The sequence below is a fragment of the Python bivittatus genome, unplaced genomic scaffold (genome assembly GCF_059951505.1).
Source record: "Python bivittatus isolate LINGU-HERP-01145 unplaced genomic scaffold, Pbiv_v1 ctg000700_np1212, whole genome shotgun sequence".
In the NCBI taxonomy this organism is placed as follows: domain Eukaryota; kingdom Metazoa; phylum Chordata; class Lepidosauria; order Squamata; family Pythonidae; genus Python; species Python bivittatus.
The window spans coordinates 87,687,937-87,708,126 of record NW_028277098.1 but is presented as its reverse complement, the minus strand read 5'-3'; the positions used below and the strand labels follow the sequence as shown (position 1 = coordinate 87,708,126).

The 20,190-nt window shown below is 38.0% G+C and overlaps 1 protein-coding gene across 5 annotated transcripts in view; it reads left to right on the top strand.

The window, feature by feature from the left end:
• NFATC2 (nuclear factor of activated T cells 2) overlaps positions 1–20,190 on the top strand; it is a 168,811-nt gene that overhangs the window by 100,637 nt on the left and 47,984 nt on the right. For all 5 annotated transcript variants that reach the window (XM_088153539.1, XM_088153538.1, XM_088153537.1 and 2 more), the window contains exons 7-9: positions 3,343–3,398; positions 3,925–4,051; positions 6,436–7,119. In XM_088153539.1, the coding sequence (XP_088009665.1) occupies positions 3,343–3,398; positions 3,925–4,051; positions 6,436–7,119 (867 nt within the window). The remainder of the gene's footprint in view (positions 1–3,342; positions 3,399–3,924; positions 4,052–6,435; positions 7,120–20,190) is intronic.

Below are 20,190 nucleotides of genomic sequence, written 5' to 3'. Positions count from 1 at the left end.
TCCGTGAAAAACTGGAACCCTTGTGTGTTAGCTGACTTCAAGAACAATGGAGGACTTTATGCCTGCATGAACCCCCCTTGAGCAAGGGCTGGGATATAAACTGTAGTCACCCTTGGGGTAGTCCCAGAGGTCCCTCTGACTCAGTAAATCTGACTCATAACTTCTCCTTTACCTTCCCCTTCTCTCACCCTACAGACAATGATTTTATTCCCAGCTTCTAACAATACTGACATTTTACTTCCATGTTATTTTCACTGAACTGGTTGTTCAGGGATATCAAACAAACTCCTTCCTTAACAACATCTAAAAAACATCCAGAGTTGGCTGAACTAAAAGAGGAGCCCAGGTGTCCTCCATATCTTCAAGGCATACATTAGATGCAGCTTATTATGCCTCATATTGAACCTACAAGGAGTGGAAAAATTGCACCTACACAAGGCAACCATGAAAGGAACAGAAATATCCATTAATAAGTCAATCCCAACATAAATCCTGTTCAACGTAATCTTGGCTCCCACTGGGAATTGCAGTGTTCTACCACTTCCATTCCTCCTCCTCCTCTCTTGCTCCCACACCTTCAGGGCAAATTGTTTTATAAGTTCTTTGAAACAGCTCACCATTTCAGGTTGCAGATGGGGGATTCTTAACATAGGCCTGAATGTTCTTTGGCAACAGAATATTTCCATGCACTTGGAGTCTTCACTGATACCCCAGGTTGTTTTTATAGGCAAGAAATATTTTCTCTTAGGAGAATGTCAGCCGTCATCTATGATCTAGGGTGATACAATCCAGAGACAAGCGTACTTCTGTCTGGAATGGTCCAGATTGAAACAAGTTTCTGTCCTGGGAATAAAAAGGTGCTATTTTGGAGAGGAAGACCCTGGTTGCTATAGTTTAGAATTACATATGAACAGATGCTAACTGTGGGCACTTACAGGTCCACTCTGGCCAGATTCCTTCTCAGAGGTTAAGGTTCTTCTTTGCCAGATTGCTAGTATGTTGAGCCTGCATTAGCTCTCAACATACCAACATTCATTTCACATTCTTTGAATATAGAACAGTTTTCAGCATGGAGGCAGTTTGGATATTGGTGTGCATGCAATTGACTGAGAAGTTGTTCAGTGGCTTATTTGCACCTGTCACCAGCATTAAAGACCAAACTAAGCACAATGCTAAAACCTGGAAGGGCAGGGAGAGTAATTGCAATTGTTGTGCATAATTAAACTTATTTTGTGGAGTCCTTGGTGCTTCCCCAGCTTGGTTGTGTGCTTGCAGATGTTTCATTACCTGACTAGGTAACATCATCAGTGCTGGTGAGTGTGGGGTTTGTTCCCTGTTTATATAGACTAGCTTGCCCCGCCAGTGTTGGTGGGGATGTGGTTTTCTCCTTGGTAGTTCCTTGATTCGTGTGACCTTATGAGAAAAGCTGAACTTTAGAGTTACATGTTTTTAGAGAAAGTCATTGTCTTAGATCTAGCTTTAGTCTGTTGCTAGAAAACATCTACCTCTTCAGTAAGATTGCTAGTCTAACGTAAAGCAGAATCTAGGTCTTTGCTAAGATATTTCGCCTAATATTACGGCAAATATCTTTCTCTTACATATCTTTTTCAAATGCCATAAATGCTTTGCTGTCTTCATGGTTTGCAGCAAAAACAACACAGGATCCTGCTAGTCTTTAAAGTGTTCCAAGATTCTTTGTTGTTTCAGTTCCTGAATGTTGTTGCTTCAATTTAATTTAAATTATTTTCTATAGAATATGATATTATCATTCATAGTTCAGTATGTGGCAATGCTACTCTAAAACAATTCTCTTTTTGTTAGTGGTTGAGAATAATACTTACATTATCAAGATATGTTGGTTGATTATTTTGCCTAGGTTCAAATTACTTTGCGGTCACTGGACCATAGTAGCTTTTGCTATTCGGCATGTGAAATGTTGGAAAGAATTGGCCAATTTATAGCCTTCATTAAGAAAGACCAAAGGATTAGAGCCATAACTGAAATGTGATTATGAAATTAAAAGTATCAGCAAATTATTTTGTTAGGAGCATTGGTAGAACTAATTATGGAAGAGGCAATTCCCCCACTCCCACCCCCCCAAATCCCAAATCAAGGATATGGAAGCGTGTTTCATGTACTAGTGAAAGATTTGTGTAATTTTTGCAATGCCTGTAATATGCTGACAAAGTAGAGAGGAAGGAAAGGAACTCATATAAGGTCTTAAGAGTTGCAAGGAAAGTTTGGAGGAACTAGGAAAGTTTTAGTTCAAGGAAGAGGCTAACGTTTGTGGGAACATCATAACAATTTTTAGCTTTGTTGATGGCTGCTTGGAGCAGGATGCTTATCAGTCCCCCCCCCCCCCCAACCTCTGTGCCAGCTAAGATTAAGATATGGTGTGGGTCTCACACTGGGAAAGATTGTGTGACCACCAACTGTTTATCCTTAGATAGTAGAAGCATCTTCGTCTGGAAGCATTTTCAATGCTGGACAGAAATAGCAAACATTAGAAGGCTTCTGGTTTTAATAAACCTAGGTAATATAACAGAAATGCTTAGGGTGATAAATTAATGGCATACAGAAAGACAAATTAGTATTGTGCTTTCTGAAACCTTGTGCATGCATTTAGACACACATATATCCATATATTGAGAGCCAGTTTGGTGTAGTGGTTAAGGCATCAGGCTAGAAACTGGGAGACTGTGAGTTCTAATCCCACCTTAGGCACAAAGCCAGCTGGGTGACTTGGGCCAGTCACTCTCTCTCAGCCCTAGGAAGAAGAAGGCAATGGCAAACCACTTCCGAAAAACCTTGCCAAGAAAACTGCAGGGACTTGTCCAGGCAGTCTCTGAGAATCAGACACAATTGAACAGATGATATGGCTATAGAGATAGAGACAGAGATAGAGATAGAGACAGAGACAGAGATACACATACCATATCCATATAAACCCAGTTTTGCAGCTGAATTTGAGTTCTATTTTAGTGAATTTTAATGTGGTGTAATAGTTAAGAAATTCAGTGAGCTTTCCCATTCATGACTCACTGAAGTCAGGTTCTTGACATTTCTAATTGGAACTTCATTTCTGCTCTGAATTCATGAGCTGGTCCTAGGGGAAAAAAAAACCACAATGCTTTCAACCTTATCTTTCCATGTGCGACATGTAATAATAATAATCACATCTACCTTTAAGAATGATTGTAGGATAACATGCAAAAATGTACTCTGAGCACCATAACGAAGAAAAAAACGGAGGGTACACTCATAATGACTTTCTGTACATCTGTCTTCCATACGTTCTGGAACAATTTTCAAGCATGACTTAATTCATCCATTTTTTTTCAGATGGGCAGCAGGTTTGGGAGATGGAGGCCACAGTGGACAAAGATAAGAGCCAATCTGTAAGTAACTCCATCGTTAGCCACAGAAATGCAATCTTCCTCTCTGTAAGAAAAATAATAGCTAGCAATGGAAAAACCATGCTCTCCTGGAATGCTTAACATTGGCCATAGTGAACAAGAATCCACTCTTGTCCTCATGTCTTGCAGGTGGGATTCCCATAAGTAAGAGAAATATTAAAACTAACATTTTAATTAAGATTAAAATGAATAAGGTGCTTCTCTAAGGTTGAAACTTCAGATACTATAAATCAGCCACCCTGTTTTGGAGGGTTGCTCATATTTGCAAGATTATAATCCAGTGTTCTCTAGCTGATTGCAAAAATTTAGGCCTACCATATTTGAGGTGCAAAATCTGTACAACTACTAGGTAGCAGAAAATAGACACGGGAAACTCTCATTTCCTGCCATCTGTTGATCATCTGGATTTTTGCAGGCTAGATGTGGTATGTCTATAAATATTAAATTAATGACATTATTATACTGTATTGTCCCCACACTTATTTATTATCGTCATTCTTGTTTTCAGAATATGCTGTTTGTAGAGATTCCAGAATATCGGAACAAGCACATTCGTGCCCCTGTCAAGGTGAATTTCTATGTGATCAATGGGAAACGGAAAAAAAGTCAGCCACAGCATTTTACCTACCATCCAGGTAATTGTTTATGGAAAGGGACATGTAGCACAAACATTTTGCAGGGACACAGAACTATTGGCTATGGCATCACCTGGCTGACCTTGTCTAGGTTTGTAATATAGCAGGATTGGGCTTGGTTAGCACTTGGAGGGGAAACCACAAGGAATACCAGGGTTGCAGAGTAAAGACATTGAGAAATACCTTGGAAGAAGACAATAGCAAGCCACTTCTGTTCTGTTGCTAAGAAAAATGAATGGATGTGTCCATGAAGTACCAGGAGTAGAGTTCAATTCAAAGACTTTACCTTCAAATCTGGATGGAATCTTTGAAGATTAGGCCAAGTTGGATACTAAGAGAAGATCCTGGGATTTCTATTCAGAAACACCTTCTTGAGGATTGCCTATAAAGGATTGCTTATAAGATTCCCATTTTGAGGACCAACTTGTGCAACTATTTCCCTGTGGTGTTTTGTTAGATTTCTATCTTGCCTTTCTTCAAAGCAGCATTATACAGCATTCCACCTCCTTATTTATTTGTGCATGCAATTTATACGGCCACCAAATTTGCAGATTATGACTCTGGACAGCTAACATAGGATTAAAAACACAAAAGAAAATAACCAATGAACATAAAAAACACAGAAACACACTATACAACATATCCAGAGCCAAATCACAGCATGTTCATGTTCCAAAACCATTTACCAAGTGGGCTCATTCACTTTTCTAGCTGAACCCCCATGGGAATAACCAGGTTTTTGAGGCTTTACAGAAGGCCAGCAGGATTGGGGTCATTCAAATCTCAGGAAGTAGGCTGTCAGGATACAGAAGGCACACATCCTAAGTCCCAGTAGATGACATTTTTTTACTGAAGATACCAAAAGCATGCCCACTCTTGTGGTATCTCTTGGAGTTAGGTGGCCCAACAATAATACAGCTCTGTGCCACGAAGGGCTTTAATAGGTAATAACCAACATTTTGAATTGTACTCAGAAGCCTGCACGAAAACAGTGTATCTCACGAAGTAATGATATTACAGGTAGTCCTCACTTACCGACCACAATAGGGACCAGCAACTCCATCGCTAAGTGATGTGGTCGTTAAGCACAATGTCATATGACCATGGCAACTTATGACATCAGTTCCAGCTGTGGTTGTTAAGCGCAACATCACATGACCATGATTTGTGACTTTCTGCCAGCTTCCCCATTGACTTTGGTTGTCGGAAGCTGTCTGTGAAGGTTGCAAATGGTGATCATGTGACTGCAGGACACTGCAACCATCGTATGCGTGCTAGTTGCCATGCACCTGAATTGCGATCACATGACCATGGAGATGCTGCAATGACTGCAACTTCAAGGATCAGTTTTAAGTCTCATTTTTCAGTGTTGTAACTTTGAATTGTTGCTGAATGAGTGGTCAGTAAGTGAGGACTACCTGTATATAGGTGTGCTTTGGTGCATCCGTAACTACCCATGCTACTGCATTCTGGACCAGTTGTAGCTTCCATATGTTCTTGAAAGGCAGCCCCATGTAGAGCACACTGCAATAGTCCAAACAGGAAGTGACCAAGTCATGAGTGACTATGAGCAGGACCTCCCAATCCAGGAATGGGTGCACTTGGCTCACGAGATGGAGTTGTTCAGATATCCTCTTGGCCAGAGCTACTACCTGCCCTTCAAGCAGGAGCCACACGTCTAAGATGTATACATGTGTTTGAGGACTGCAACCTCATCCAGAACTAAAAATGGAGAATCTTCAGATCTAGGGATCCCTAATAACCACAGACACTAGATCTTTCTTGGGTTGAGTAAAAGCTGCTTCTTCCTCATCCAGATACCCACAGCCTCCAGTTGCTGGGAAAAAAATTGACAGCATTAGCCAACTTAGTTGGCCTGGCATAGACGTCTAATCAAGATACACATTACTGATACATTGGTAATTTTTCTGGCAGCAGTCAACTTGTTTACGTGCACAGAGATCATTCAGTTCCATTATATCAACATATTACATCACTTGATGCTGACTTAGTAGATAGAACAATACAGGCAATATTTTCATATTACTGGGTTTGGTGGAATTAAGTACACACATTCAGTAAGTAGTCATTATGTATATCATCAGGGTGATCTATATGCCCATGAATACCATTACATCTGGTAGCTGTACACATGAACTGAGTCCATCAAAAATCATTTGGGGACAAGGCAAAAGGAGGTGACATGAAAATTCAAATTGCGGATGTGGCCTGTTGCTTGAAGCTTCAGTAGACATCAGTAATATGTACATGTGAACCAGCTGAAGACTGTGGTAGTGGGGAATTACGGCGTCAGAGTCATTCATCTATTTGACTATCTATTAGCAGTGTTTTAAAACTGATATCCTCTGTGTGTTTTGTTCCAGTGCCTTCCATCAAAACAGAGCCCATTGATGACTATGATCCAAGTTTAATCTGCAATACGGTACACAGTGGTCTGAGAACAGTAACACAGCCTTATTATTCACATCATACAATGGTCTCGGAGTCTCCTTCCTGTCTTGTGGCTACAATGGCTTCCTGCCAGCAGTTGCATTCAAATCTCTCTTCTCCTGAATCCCAATATCCTTCACAAAACCCAGGAGCTATAATATATCAAAGAAGCAAGTCTCTCAGTCCAAGCCACCTGGGCTACCAGCAGTCCAACTTGATGGGTGCCCAGGTTTCCATCCCAGATGTTCATAGGTCAGTGCTTGTGCACACAGGATCCCCTAGCCAAAGTTCAGCAATGCTCCATCATTCTCCAGCCAATCAGCCATCTTCTCCAGTGATTCATTGCTCGCCCACAGCCAATCATCAGCTGAGATGTGAAAGCCATCAAGAGTTTCAGCACATAATGTGTAGTGAAAATTTCACATCCAGTGGAGTGAGGCCCCACCAGCCTCAGGTCAGCCAAGCACAAAGGTTAAGCCCAAGTTCATATCCTACTGTGATTCAGCAGCAGAGAACAGCCAAAAACGGACCACCAGTAAGCGATCAGAAGGAAATGGTCTCAGCTGGAGTCACTGTAAAACAGGAACAGAATCTCGACCAAGCTTATTTGGATGATGGTAAGCAACATGCGTTTTTAAAATGTTATTCTCTCCCCAGATTGCCCTTCTGGAAGAAATCAGTTTGGCTGCTTCTTTCTTAGGGTGCAAATCTGTAGTTTGGAGAATACAATTGGCTGCATTTGCACAAAATGATAGCCTAGAATTATAGACTATCTTGGTGTATTATTCATATGCAGCTCTGCTGGAACACACTCCCTAATTCTCCTGCTTGGTTTCTTCTGCCAGTAAAAAGAGCTTCAATACCTTTGAAACATTAATAAGAAAAAGTATAATGTTATGAGGGAATTTAGCTGCACCAAACAAGAGAGGAACCATAAATTAACTTCACATCTTGATTTCAAACTCTGACTTTCATTAGATTATCCCAAGCCAGGAGTTCTGCTTTAGAGATAATGCTGATTTTTTTTATTGGTGGTGACTTCCTGGTTACCAAAGATAAGCTTGTTGAGATGAGGAGCTAAGGGCGCATTCAGGCAATGTGCACCTGATCAGTAAACTAAAACCTCCAAGATCCTGCTTTATCATGTTATATATTTCAGGGCAAAATCTGTGGCTTAAAACTATTGAAAAAGCCTGCTCTTTCTTTAATTCTCTAAAACATGTTTGCCTTTGGATCAAATTCCCTGGCTTAATAATAGTACTGACCTAATAAGAAATGTTTGTTTTGTTTTGTTTTAATGGAAAGCACAGCTTTACTGTTTAACTGTATCAGGTATTTTTGCAACTGTCCAAGCAAATGAATACATTGGAAGGATAAAATAAGACACTAACATTCATGCTTTTAAAAACAATTAATAGACAATAAGTATAGATTCTGTTTTTGTAAAATTCTTTTGAAGCATGCTGAATGACTTAAGAAGTTTTTGTTCCCAAAAGCAACACTTTTGCTGTTTCTTATTTTTAATTACCCTGAAGGTTATTTGGGTTGTTGGAAGTAGGGCTGGCAATGTGATTTTACCACTGGAATGGCTAGAGTTGAAATTGTCTGCTTTGGAGATGGGGAATCTGGAAGGGTTTCAGCTCAAAATAGATATCTTAAACCTAACCTATGTAGTCATAGTAGTATTATTACATGCTATACCTCCCAAATTGAAAGATATTTCACTAAATATTTTATGAAGGATGCAGTTGGCTTGCAGAACATACATTTCTAAATATTTGTTGAGGTATGTAGAACGTGTTGAAAGCATCATTTCTTTGTCATGAGTTCAGATGTTTTCACTTTGAGGAAAAATAGGAAAACTGAAATGCAGTTCATATTATTTACAAGGTTAGAATGAAATGTCTACTACTATAATGCTAATTATGGGGTGTATGTAAGCAGATATAAATCTATTTCAGATCTGTTTTTAAAAGTGCAGTTTTTCCCTTATCCATATGAATAAATGATGACCTGGAGCAGATGATTTTGAGTTTTTGTGACAAATTCATAAAGTCGATTGTGCCTCCTATTCTTGGTCAATATTTTACCTCAGAACTAAATAAAGTTCTAAGTCAAGCAGAACTGAATGAAGGCTATTATTTAGCCCTTCAGGTTTAAAACTGATACACTCTTTTGAGACATGAACATTCTCTTGTTAGTCATTCTCCTTAAGAAAACTTCCTAAGACTAGAGTTTGAATGGAGTAAATTGCTGACCTTTGACCACTGAGAGGAAGAATTACTTCCTAGTAAATTTGTGTTGGTTCCCCTTTGTGATTTTGGATCCGCTTAAAAATACTCACAGGGGTTGGCCCTGGGTGTGTTTTGGACATGATTTCTGAACATGTTCACTAGTTTATTGTGGATGCTTCCAGACAGAGGGGTTCCTGAGGTTCTTAGTTAAAAAAAATAAGTGCAGGAATTCTGTTTATTTGTTCCTCCACCTTTGTTTGTGTGTGTGTGAGAGAGAGAGAGAGAGAGAGAGAAAGAGAGAAGTAATACAGAAATAGTGCTAAGAAAGCATGAAAGAATTATAAATAGGATCTGTAATCAACTGCATCCCTGTATAGTGCTTTGGATGAGGCAGAGGATCTTTCAAAGCTTTGTCAAAAAGAACTAGGTGTGCATAGCTTGCACGGCCATGAGGAAATACATTCTGTTTATATCTGGGATACTGGGAAGGTTAAATAGTGTGAAATGATTTTCCTCCCAAAGGAAAACAAACAAACAGACAAAACACAGGTAACTAAGCATACTTAGGACAGCTGTCAGATGGAGTATGAAAAACAGATACCTGTGGTAGCTAATTTTTCCAGTAAAATTAATACTGGAAGCAACCAGTATATTTGGTTTGTGTCCCTTTCCAGACTCTGCACCTTCTGCTTTCCCCTTTCTGAAAGAAGGTTCAATCTTTATCTTTTTGTGTTCTGGAACTTCCTTCCTTCCTTCCTTCCTTCCTTCCTTCCTTCCTTCCTTCCTTCCTTCCTTCCTTCCTTCCTTCCTTCCTTCCTTCCTTCCTTCCTTCCTTCTCAATCGGATTAGTTCTTTTTGCTATTGCTAACTTCTCTTCTTGATTTTTTTTTTTAACCCTGTCTCCCAGTCCTTCATAATTTCCCATTATTGTATGGTGACAGTTTCTAGCTTTAATTCTGTATTGAGTTGGCTTCTACAAGTTGATGTCTTTTAATTGTGCTCGTTCTGAAATTTGGGAGTTCTACTCCAGCACAACTAGAAGGTATCTGAATGGGTAATGCTGCTCAGAGTGTATTCTTGATAAATACAATTTCTGTAGTTTTATCACTCAGTAAAATGGGCATAAATTAGATTTGTCCCATAGGAACTTTACCAGAATTCCCCTTGCAAATGTGTCTCTCTGCATTCAGAGAGATATTCAGCATGCTGGAATGGCAGATGCCAAGAGAAAAACTGTATATTTTTCCCTCTATAAATGGGTAACTGGTGTAATAGGAATTGTGAAATACGTGCATGGATTCTTAGGGCTGATTTCTTTGCACAATTTATTGAACTTTTTCCTGGAAGGGTTTTAAATCACTTACAAAATACTTTTTGAAAATAAAAATTAATTCTCCACCCTGTGAAGCAACATAAAGCTCATACCCATTTCATCTTCACTGAAAATTTACCACTGCAATGAAAAATCTGGCAGTGAAAACCAAGCAGGAAATGCATATGGTCTATCTGACTCAGCACTATGATTGACAGCAGGCCTCCCAAATCTCAGTCTTCTGGGCAGACTTTTAAACTGGAGACCGTCTCAATTTGGAAATCTCCACTTGCAAAGTAGATGTTACTTCTTTGGATTTCAGCCTCTTCAAAATCAATCCCATAATTATTATGAAACCATTCAGAAGCACCCCTGGTCCCATTTTAGAAAGAAAAAATACTTGGAGCAGACTCTTTCCAGCCAATTTAGGATAACAGAGGCACAAAGTACATTTGTCTCTCATACAGGTGAATATTCAAATGTGGATTTGCATCTGCATTATGATGTTCATGTAAGATTCATTGGACCAGTACTGTCCAGAATCACCGATCAAGCTAAACTAATGCAGCAGTTGCCTCTTCCCATGTGATTTACAGGCTATTATTGGAGGCTTTACTCCTCTGTATTTTCCCACATACTGTGCAGTAGGTGGCTACCTTGAACAAGGAGTTCTCAATCATAGCACCACAACTATGGGATCCTGTTTAGAAGCAGCCTTGTTGCCTACTTCGTTGCTTGTATTTTAATGTATATCCTGCCTTTCTGCCAGTGGTGTTTGGAAAATAAAAGTACTACATTTTCAGAGGGAGCTGGATAAATAACATTTATTGTTCTGTATAATGATGTGGGTTGGGTTGTACAGTTTTAATGTAATGCTTTGCCTACTTTTATTGCCTCTTATTGTTGAAGTATGGCTTCACTGCGTGGTCAGCTGCCCAGGGATCCTTACCATTTGAAAATAAAAAATTGAACATTAAAAAAGCAAAAATATGAAAGTGTATATTCAGAGCATAAACCCTGAGAAACAGTGACTCCTGTTTCTTAGTGCACATGCCTTGAATATACAGTGCTTATATATGAAATATTTTCCCTGTAAAAAGGTGTTGATTTCCCCCTGTCCCAAGCAGTAAATAATCCTTATTTAGTCATCCTGGTTTATCCATTGTTCTGCAAACTGCATTGTGTGGCATTCTCTTCCATTTTATTCATAGAAAGTAGATATGATATGGGTAGGATGCGCCTCTGTGCTGTGAACAGAAATGAAACTGTACCAGTTTCAGTGAAGCTTGCTTCAGGACAGTAAAGATCTTTTTCATAGGCAATAGATGGAATCCTCAGTGTAGTGATGATAGGAGTTCCTTAGCAAGCAGGAATACAAACCATTTCAGATGTCACAGTCACATCACGGTTGGATTCTTCACAATCTAGTGTGCCTCCTTCTCCTTGTCAGTCATCTCACATTCTATATTTGGATTTCCTCCTCCTGTTTGCAGATTATCTTAACCAGAATAATCTATTATGACTTTGCAAACCTGGTTTTACAGCTTATTTTGGATCCTTATTGGCAAAACCATACTCTACCTGATTTAGATGTCACAAGAAACAATAAGCTGAGAAACCATGAATGGAAAAAAACCAAAGGATTAAAAATTGTTAAAGGAAAAAAAAAAGAATGAAGGGAGAATCTATGAATGACAGGAGGGAAAGCCAAGTCTGAAGTTCAGTTCTGAAAGTCAAAATTTCAGAACCATAATTTGGCCATGATACCTGATTTGGCTTATATAGGAAAGGTGTAGGTTTTGAAATATATATAGAATGAGAGGATAACCAATAATTCTTTTGTTTTGAAAGCTTAGTTATTCTATATCTGTGCCACAAGAGAAGCAGTCTTATAACTAAAGTGATATAATCTCTTGTATTTTCTAATTTGATTTATAATTAGAAGGAGCTTTCATAACTAATATGGTAATTTCTCTTGTAATCGTAGTGTGCAGCTGAAGTCCCCTCCCCCCCGACTAGTTTTAGATGAAGCTTATCTGAACATTTTACAGTTCTGTTCAACATTTAATTCGTAGCATGTACATAATCTATGCTGAAATCTCTACTCTCTTTTTCTGTATAATTCAGTTTGTACAAGAATGAAACTTCCATGGACTAAGTCATGCTCTTGATCTACCTAGCCCAGTATTATCTACTTTATTTAACTGATTTGATTTGGATTCTCATCAGTGGGATAAAAATTATGAATTTTATTTTCCTAAGTCTGTGGCACTGTTTCTGACTGTGCTGCTTTTTTTTTTTTTTTAATGGAGATGCTTAGTGAATTAAACTGAAATATAAACATATGCAGGGCATTCGGCCGTTTTTTTGCTTTTGTTGTATTGTGTTGGGTGATGTATATTTTTTCTACTCAATCAGTTTGATGAGTGGACTTTTGAACTCAGAAGAGTGTGTGGTATTCTCATTCCGTTACAAGAGGAGGAAGGATGTATCTGAAGTCTTCTATCTTCCATTATACAATCATCTTTCCAGCTGTCATTGCACACTTCTTTTGAATCTCAAGAGAAGGCATCATAAACAAACTTTTCCCGCTGGGCTTTTTCACATTGGGAAGTGTGAACAGGTAGGAAAACTTCTGAGTTAAGGAAAGATATGTATTAGGAAAAAACACCAGCAGCACTTTCCTTAGCCACCTGCAACAAAAAAGAAAGCTAAAATATCCCACCAATATCATTTAAAATACATTGTCAAGCACTCTGAATAAGTCTGAAAAAACAGGAGCTAGCACAGGAAGAAAACTTTTTAGAAATTGCTGTGTGGATTTCAACACAACAGTGGATTATACTCAGGAGGAATTTTATGCAGTTTCAGAGCTTTCATAAAATTCATAGAAGCTGCACAGAAGTTTAAAAGGTGTTTCAAAAGAGTATACAAAATTCCTCGGATTAAAGGTGCCGTGGCCTTGGCTTCATTGCAGATATGCACATTGCAAGCATTAAATAAGGATAAAAAAGTTTAAATACTGCAGTGTCTGATATCTTTTAAAAATGGTCCCTTCAGCACTACTCCTCAGTTGCTTGCTCAATCATCTAATAACATGCAAGCTACCAAAAACAAAAACAAAAACCAACTCAAACCCCAAAATGATAAATCCAAATTCAGCACTAGAGGAAGGAAGAAAATAAATTGAACTACTAAAAAAAAAAAAAAATAGTAGTTGCTTTTCTGGTACTTCTTTGTTCTTGAATTCAGGAATCCTTTAATTGGTATAGTACAATGCCCGCAGGCAAGTTTTGCTATAAAGCATTTCCTGTTCAGAAGAACATACAAAATCTATTAAGAGAGCAAGAGCACCACAAAACGGAACTTGAGCCTTACTCAGAGTACACATTCACAATTTGTCCTTGCACTCCTCACGTAGAGGCTCTGTTTCAGAGTGAAAAATCCCTCCTATCTTTGCAAAATAATGTTGTGAAGCTGAATCATAGCACTAGCTTTGTGATTTTTGTAGGGGAGCAGGTGCTGAGTCCTTTCAGGAAAAATCATTCTGAGGTTAAAAAGAATTAACCTCAGAATGATTTGGGGTCTTCTAAGCAAGCTTAGAATGCAGTCACTGTTAGAGCAGTGAGTCATTTTCCAGTCTTGGAGATGAAGTAAATACTCAGCTGGGTTATTCTCTGGAGCTGGTCAATGCAATTGCCATAGCAAAAGTCCAAATAGCCCAATATTCACTAAATATCTTAAGGGTTTCACTGCAGGGAAAGTGATTTGTTTACTTATGACAATATTGACAATCCACCTTATTTTAGTAGAACTCAGGGCGGGATGCAACCAATTAAAGTAATAAAATAATTGGTAAAACAGACAAGTAAAGAACAAACAATATCTGGCATTAATACACTGCATATACATCCTAATTAGTGGGATGTGAGAAACAGTATCTTGTTTGCTAAGTAGTTTCTAGATTAGAGTTTCTAGCTTGCATAGAATTGTGTGAGCGTGCAATTGGGCTTTGATTCTCTTTATGGCATATTGCCCAAAATGTGTCCAAACTGACCAATGCTAGTCTTACTTTTGGCAGGCGATGCTGGATATGGCATGGGTACAACTGAGCTTGGCCACCTAATCTACACCTTCTCTTTCTTACTAAAAAGTGTCATGTGAAAATGTTAACTGACCAAAGTTTTGATGGGTGATAGAGGTCAATATCTACAGGCCCATCTCATGATGTCCATGGCATATGAAAGATTTTCCCTTGGAATGTAAGATGAATAAATGGTAATGAGTGCGAAATAATGAAAGAAACGAAAGAAAGAAAAATAGGTATGATTTGTGTCTATGAAATTAAAAGAAAGGGGAATAATATAATAGATCTGAATGGAGGTGGTCAGGTCTTGTGGGAAAGTGTTGACAATTACATTCAGGAAAGTAAAGGTACAGGTTTAATTATGAATGAAAGTCCTAAAATGTAGAAAGTATGAATTGGTGTCATCTAGGTTGCTGTGGGTATATATGAAAATAGGAATCCATAAAATTACATGTTATGCTCCAGTGAATTGTGACAATGGAAGAACCATTTTGTAAGGAAAATTGTGCATTATTCTTCGTGAATGCAATCCAAGGAAAGAAACAATTCTGCTAAATGATATGAATGGATGGGTGTGAACAAATACAGAAAAAGTGATTAGGCCATTTGGAGACCCAAGAATGCATGAGAATAATGATTATTTGCTTAGAAAGAAGCCTGTTCCCAATACATAAATGTTTTATATGTGTACGTGGCAAAGGAATATATTAATCTAAAACCATAATTGACTTGATGGTTTATGATGAAAGAATGAAAGATGTAGTGCAGGTTGCAAGGGAATCAGAGATTCTGAATGTGGGACAGACCATTTCTTGTATTGTGAAGAGAATCTTTGGAAAAAAAGGACATAGAAGAAAATAAAAGAAGTGAGGAAACAAGAGTAAAAGTAGAACAATTGCAGGAAAAAAAAAGCATTTTAGCCTAATCTCACTACAGATTGGATGGAAAGTAGATACAAGATTACAGTTGTTATTATTAGAGTGTAATAATGTAGGGTTACCGTTAAGAGTAGAAATTAAAACTGTTTTGAAAATGGATGAAGCGGGTTAAGCAAGGACTCTCCAGCAGAGTGACTATGATGAACAGATATGGGATGAAATAGAAGTGAGGGAATGCTGGAAGGAGTATTTTAGAGATATGAAGGGCAATTATATATTGATATGTTGATCAATCAATTGAAAAGTGAAATTGAATCAAATGTTTTAAATGTTAGTGCAGAAAAATTGACAAAAAGGAAGTCAGTGATGCAATGAAAATGTTAAAAAAATGGTAAGGCTGCAGGTGTAAATTGTGTAACTGGAGAAATGTAAACGTATGAACAAGGTTTGCTTATGGAGGCTGTGTGACTTGTTTAACATGTATGTGAAGATTACATCTAAGGCTAAGAACTGGAAGAATACTGTTACTATTCACTTGTACTAAGGGAAAGGCAGCAAGAGTGACTGCAAAACCTACAGGTGGATTAATTTTTTAAGTTTGTCTGGGAAGATGCTTGGCGGATTTTGATTGAAAGCATACAAGAGATGCCTGTGAGCAAAATTTGGGAATTTTTATGCCAGACAGGGGATGTGCAAACCAGATTTTTGTGCTTCACTAGAACATTGAGAAGTGTATGAATGTGAGGAGAACGATTATTGTATGGTTGTTGATTGAGAGAAAGCATGTGATAAAATGAATAGGCCTGAATTTTGGAATGTTTGTAAAGAAGTAGTTTAGTTGCTGCATTCAGTAAGGATGATATATGAAGCAAATAGAGAATGACATAAAGGGAATGTTTCAGAGCAAGGAGTAAGACAAGAATGTATATTGTCCCTTGTTTAATGTATTTAGCAGCAAATGTGTAAGGGATACTTGCGACAGAGGGGACATGTGTTGCCTAGGGACATGAGTATATGTGTACTTTTATATGCAGATTATGTCATGATGTTGGTTGAGATCCTGAATAATTTGCAACAAATGCTAGATAGATTGTATGATGCAACAAGGAGGAGCATGGATCCAAAAATTAATATATCACAGCAATATAAAATTGTGCTTGATATTTAAAATGGATTGAATAATTGCAAATTATAATTACGTGGTGAAAAATTAGAGCAAATAGGTGAATTTGTTATGCCTTGCTAGAATGGGAAAATGGATGGAGAAATTTTAAAATATGCAAATGTTGGTCGAAAGGTATGTCTTCTGTTGCAAGGAATTAATGCTTGTTGAAAGAAGCAAGGATGGCTGTGTATAAAAGTGTTTTTATGCCTAGATTATTATATAGAAGTAAAAGGGTAAGTTGAATACAGTGGGAATGGGATAATTAAAAGTATGTGTGATAAAACCACCAAGAGTTAATTTGGATTGCAGAGAGTTATAAATGTAATAAATAAAACAAGAAAGTATAGGATCGTGAGTGAATGAGTACAGAACAAACATGGATTATATGCAAAAATGAGTCAGCGATATGAAAGATGTTCATGGAGGTGGTTTTGTCATATAAAGAGAAAGAATAAGGATGAAATTGAAGAGCATTTATATGAATGGAAGGAAATGGACTGAAAGAAAGGGGGAGGAGAACAAGAAAGATGTGGTTAGACAGAGAAGTTGAAATCCTCAGAAAGGGAGAAATTAGAAGTGTAAGCTTGATATGAAAGGCAATGTATGAAGTAGTGTATGGATACAGTAGAAGCAAAGGTGGTTTGAAAGGATAGAAAGGCATGGAGAGGAATATTGAATGGTAGTGGTGTAAACTAGTTTTAGCTGTCTTTCCTTATCTTATGTCTTTAGCTTCTTTGGTTTACTGTTTCTTACTACTTTTATGTGCTCTGCATAACATTGCTTGCTCTAGAAAATGTATGTATATAAAAACACAAGAAAACAACCTAGATAAAATCAAAATGCCAATCAATACTTGAGTTGGTTGGATAATAGCACTCATGAACCAGTGAGTGGACCCTTTCTTTTTGTCTATCAGCACTGCTTCTGCCCTCCCCATACCTCTACATGTGATAGGATTACAGATTATCATCAAAGCCTTTAAAATCTAATCAAATGCTCCATGGATTTTGTTAAAGGCAGATAAAGACAGATGGGAAACCAGGCTTAGCAGCACGTTCTCAGTCTCTGTGCAGTGGACTGGCTGGGAGAAGAAATATTTTATTTAATCCAGGTCCCTTGCCAGAGGCAGAATCTATAAATTTCCATGCCAGGGCGAAGTATTTCTATGTGGTTTCTGCATTTGGCTCTGAAAATGAGCCAGACCAAATGTTCATTCTGGCCAAGGAGCTGCCACAGGCTTCCCTGATCTTGCTCCTCCTGCTGCAAACTTTAACACACATCCATTCAAACCTAAAGGGTACCTCCCCTAAGAGTGTAGGCAGCACACCAGATCCCAACCTCATGAGCTATCCACCCATTCAGATACAGTTATTTTTCTAGTTGTGCTTTGTGCCAAGGCCACAGCAAGATGTATGCAAAATTCCTCTTTTAAGATGAGGTATTAAAAAGAAAGAGAGGACATAGCATGTCATCTAACAGGGAGGAAAGGGGAAATGTACTCAGTGAAATTCATACTTTTATAAAATTGCTTAAGTCCTAAGATTTTGTCTTCCTTTGCCTCTGGTACCCTGTATGTGCTTTTAGTAGTCAGACAACTTTGCTAGTTGTTCATGAAATTTTTGCCTCTTTAACTCACCTATAACATTTTTTGATAAATCTGGAAAGCTCTTAAGGGTATTTGACTTATTTAACATTTCTAGGCAGCCTTTGAGGACAAAAATCCTCCCAAGGTGGCTCACTTACAGTAAAAAGTAGAAAACAGAAAAAAAAAAAAAAACATCATAAAAATGAACACACTGCAAAAGTTACAGGGAAGGAAGTGACTCCATCCTGGAGTCAACTTTGTTGATCTCTGTTTTCACTGGGCCATTCGGACTCCAAACTAAATAGAATTTATCAACACTGAAAAATTAGTTTCTCAATAAAATGCAACTACTTTAAATGTTTTAAAACTGGAATATGCATGCTGGAATATAACTGATTCTTTCTGTAAAATGTTTGCAGAGTCATGGTTATTAATCAACTGCATGAAGCCTCAAGATTGATAATGGTTCCATGCAGTTATAAGGTTTGAAGACCAAGTCATACATATTTCTAGTTGCTGTCAAGATTATGGTTTCAGAACTGATTTTGTCTCAGCCTAGCTTATTGGTGCCTTGGTACAATTTGCATTTGTTCTAGTTTGACTTCTCCATGTTTATGGAGTTTTTATCCTGACCTCTTGAAGAAGTTAAAGCCATTCCAACACTGGAGATGTCCTGTCTAATTTTCCATTTCTTATCTATTTTGCCTTGTAGTCCCTAACAAGATCATTCCATGGTTTTTCTACAGCACCAGCACTTAATCCTGCTAGGATTGGAATATGCATGTACAGTAACACTGACAATATGGCAGGGGGAGTCAAGCATAGACCAGGCAGTAAAAAGTAAAGACTCCTTCAAGTAGAGTTTGACTCGTAATGACTTCATGGATACCTCCATGTGATTTTCTTGGCATTGCCTTCTGAGATTTTTTTTTTTTCAACTTCCAAGTCTAGCCTACAGCTCAACAGTCTCTCATCCACAAGCCAACCAGGTTTGAACCTGCCGAAGTCAGATTCAAATTCAAATGGCTTATGCAGCCATGCTGAGTTATTTACTTTTAGACTAATCTGTTTTATAAAAGAGTGTGTGAAATCCGCAGAGCCATTGCCGGCTTCCTCCAAGGAATTCAAGACAAGTTATTCCAATCCTGATTTTATCTATCTAAGACGGTGTTACTGACTCATCCTTGGCAACTTTAAGATGTGTGGACTGCAACAACCAGGACCCCCCAGCCAGCATGGCTGGCTGGGGAATTTTGGGAGTTGAAGTCCACACATCTTAAAGTTGCCATGGTTGAGAAACACTGATCTAAGATAAGCTAGGTTGAAAGTAAGTAGTAATTGTCTCCTGTTTTGTAGTAGCATGGACAATTTTCCATCCCCAAAGCTACCAATATTTATAATTCTATTAACCCCTGCCCGTGTTTAACAGTTGATATTTCTAAGATGGATAGGGAGATGGGAAAGTTCATTTATTTTTGGACTTTAAAAAGTAAGGAGTATTACTAGAAAATGTCCACCCTAATCTATGCAGCTCTGACTAAGGAAACATTATTACTTGCCAAGATTGGAATTCATAACCACTTTAATTGGGATCATTAGCATAGAGGTTGATGTCAAGGAGTAGTAAGTCTGGAGGCCATTTTTGCAAAATAAATTTGAAATAAAATTATACATTATTTTCTACTCTGTTTGTTGTTCATATTTAGTGGGGTCTTATAACATTTTAAGGCAGGCTCCAAGTAACAGATACATTGGAGTGTTCTAGATCAGGTATCCCCTGTTTTGAAAACATAGTACAGGTAATCCCCAGTTTAAGAATGAGTTTCATTCCCAAGGTCTATCCTTAAGTTGAATTTGTATGTAAGCCAGAACAGTTTTATTGTACAATACTGTAAAAGTAGTATTATGTAATGAACTTGAACCATTGTGTATTTAACTTGAATCACATTCTGTATTTAACTCAAATTTTGCTACAGTAGGCTCTGTTCTTAACTATGGGTTGCCTGTAGTTAGGCCATCTTCTAAAGACAGCATTTTATTTTCTAAGGATACTTCTTCTAGGGTCTATGTGGGGCTCCTTGGCATTGTTGGAAATATAGGTTGTGCTGAATCTGCACATATCCAACAGGGCAGGGAGCCTGGTGGCCAACAAGGAAGATGTTGGTGGACTCATAGCTCCACACTGGACTTGAATTACAGATAAATTTGTTTCAGTTTGATTTGTTTTGGCCACAAGCCTTAAAAACAGTAGTCAACATTTAGAAAACTAAAAAAAATATATATTGGGCAGAGCAAAATGTTTGCTTGTTGAGATTCTGCAGACATGAGAGCAAAGTTCTGAACATGCCTACTCAGAACCATCCTATTCCATCCAATGGAATTTCTCTCAGTTGAACATTCATAGGATTGCAATCTAACAATGCAGGC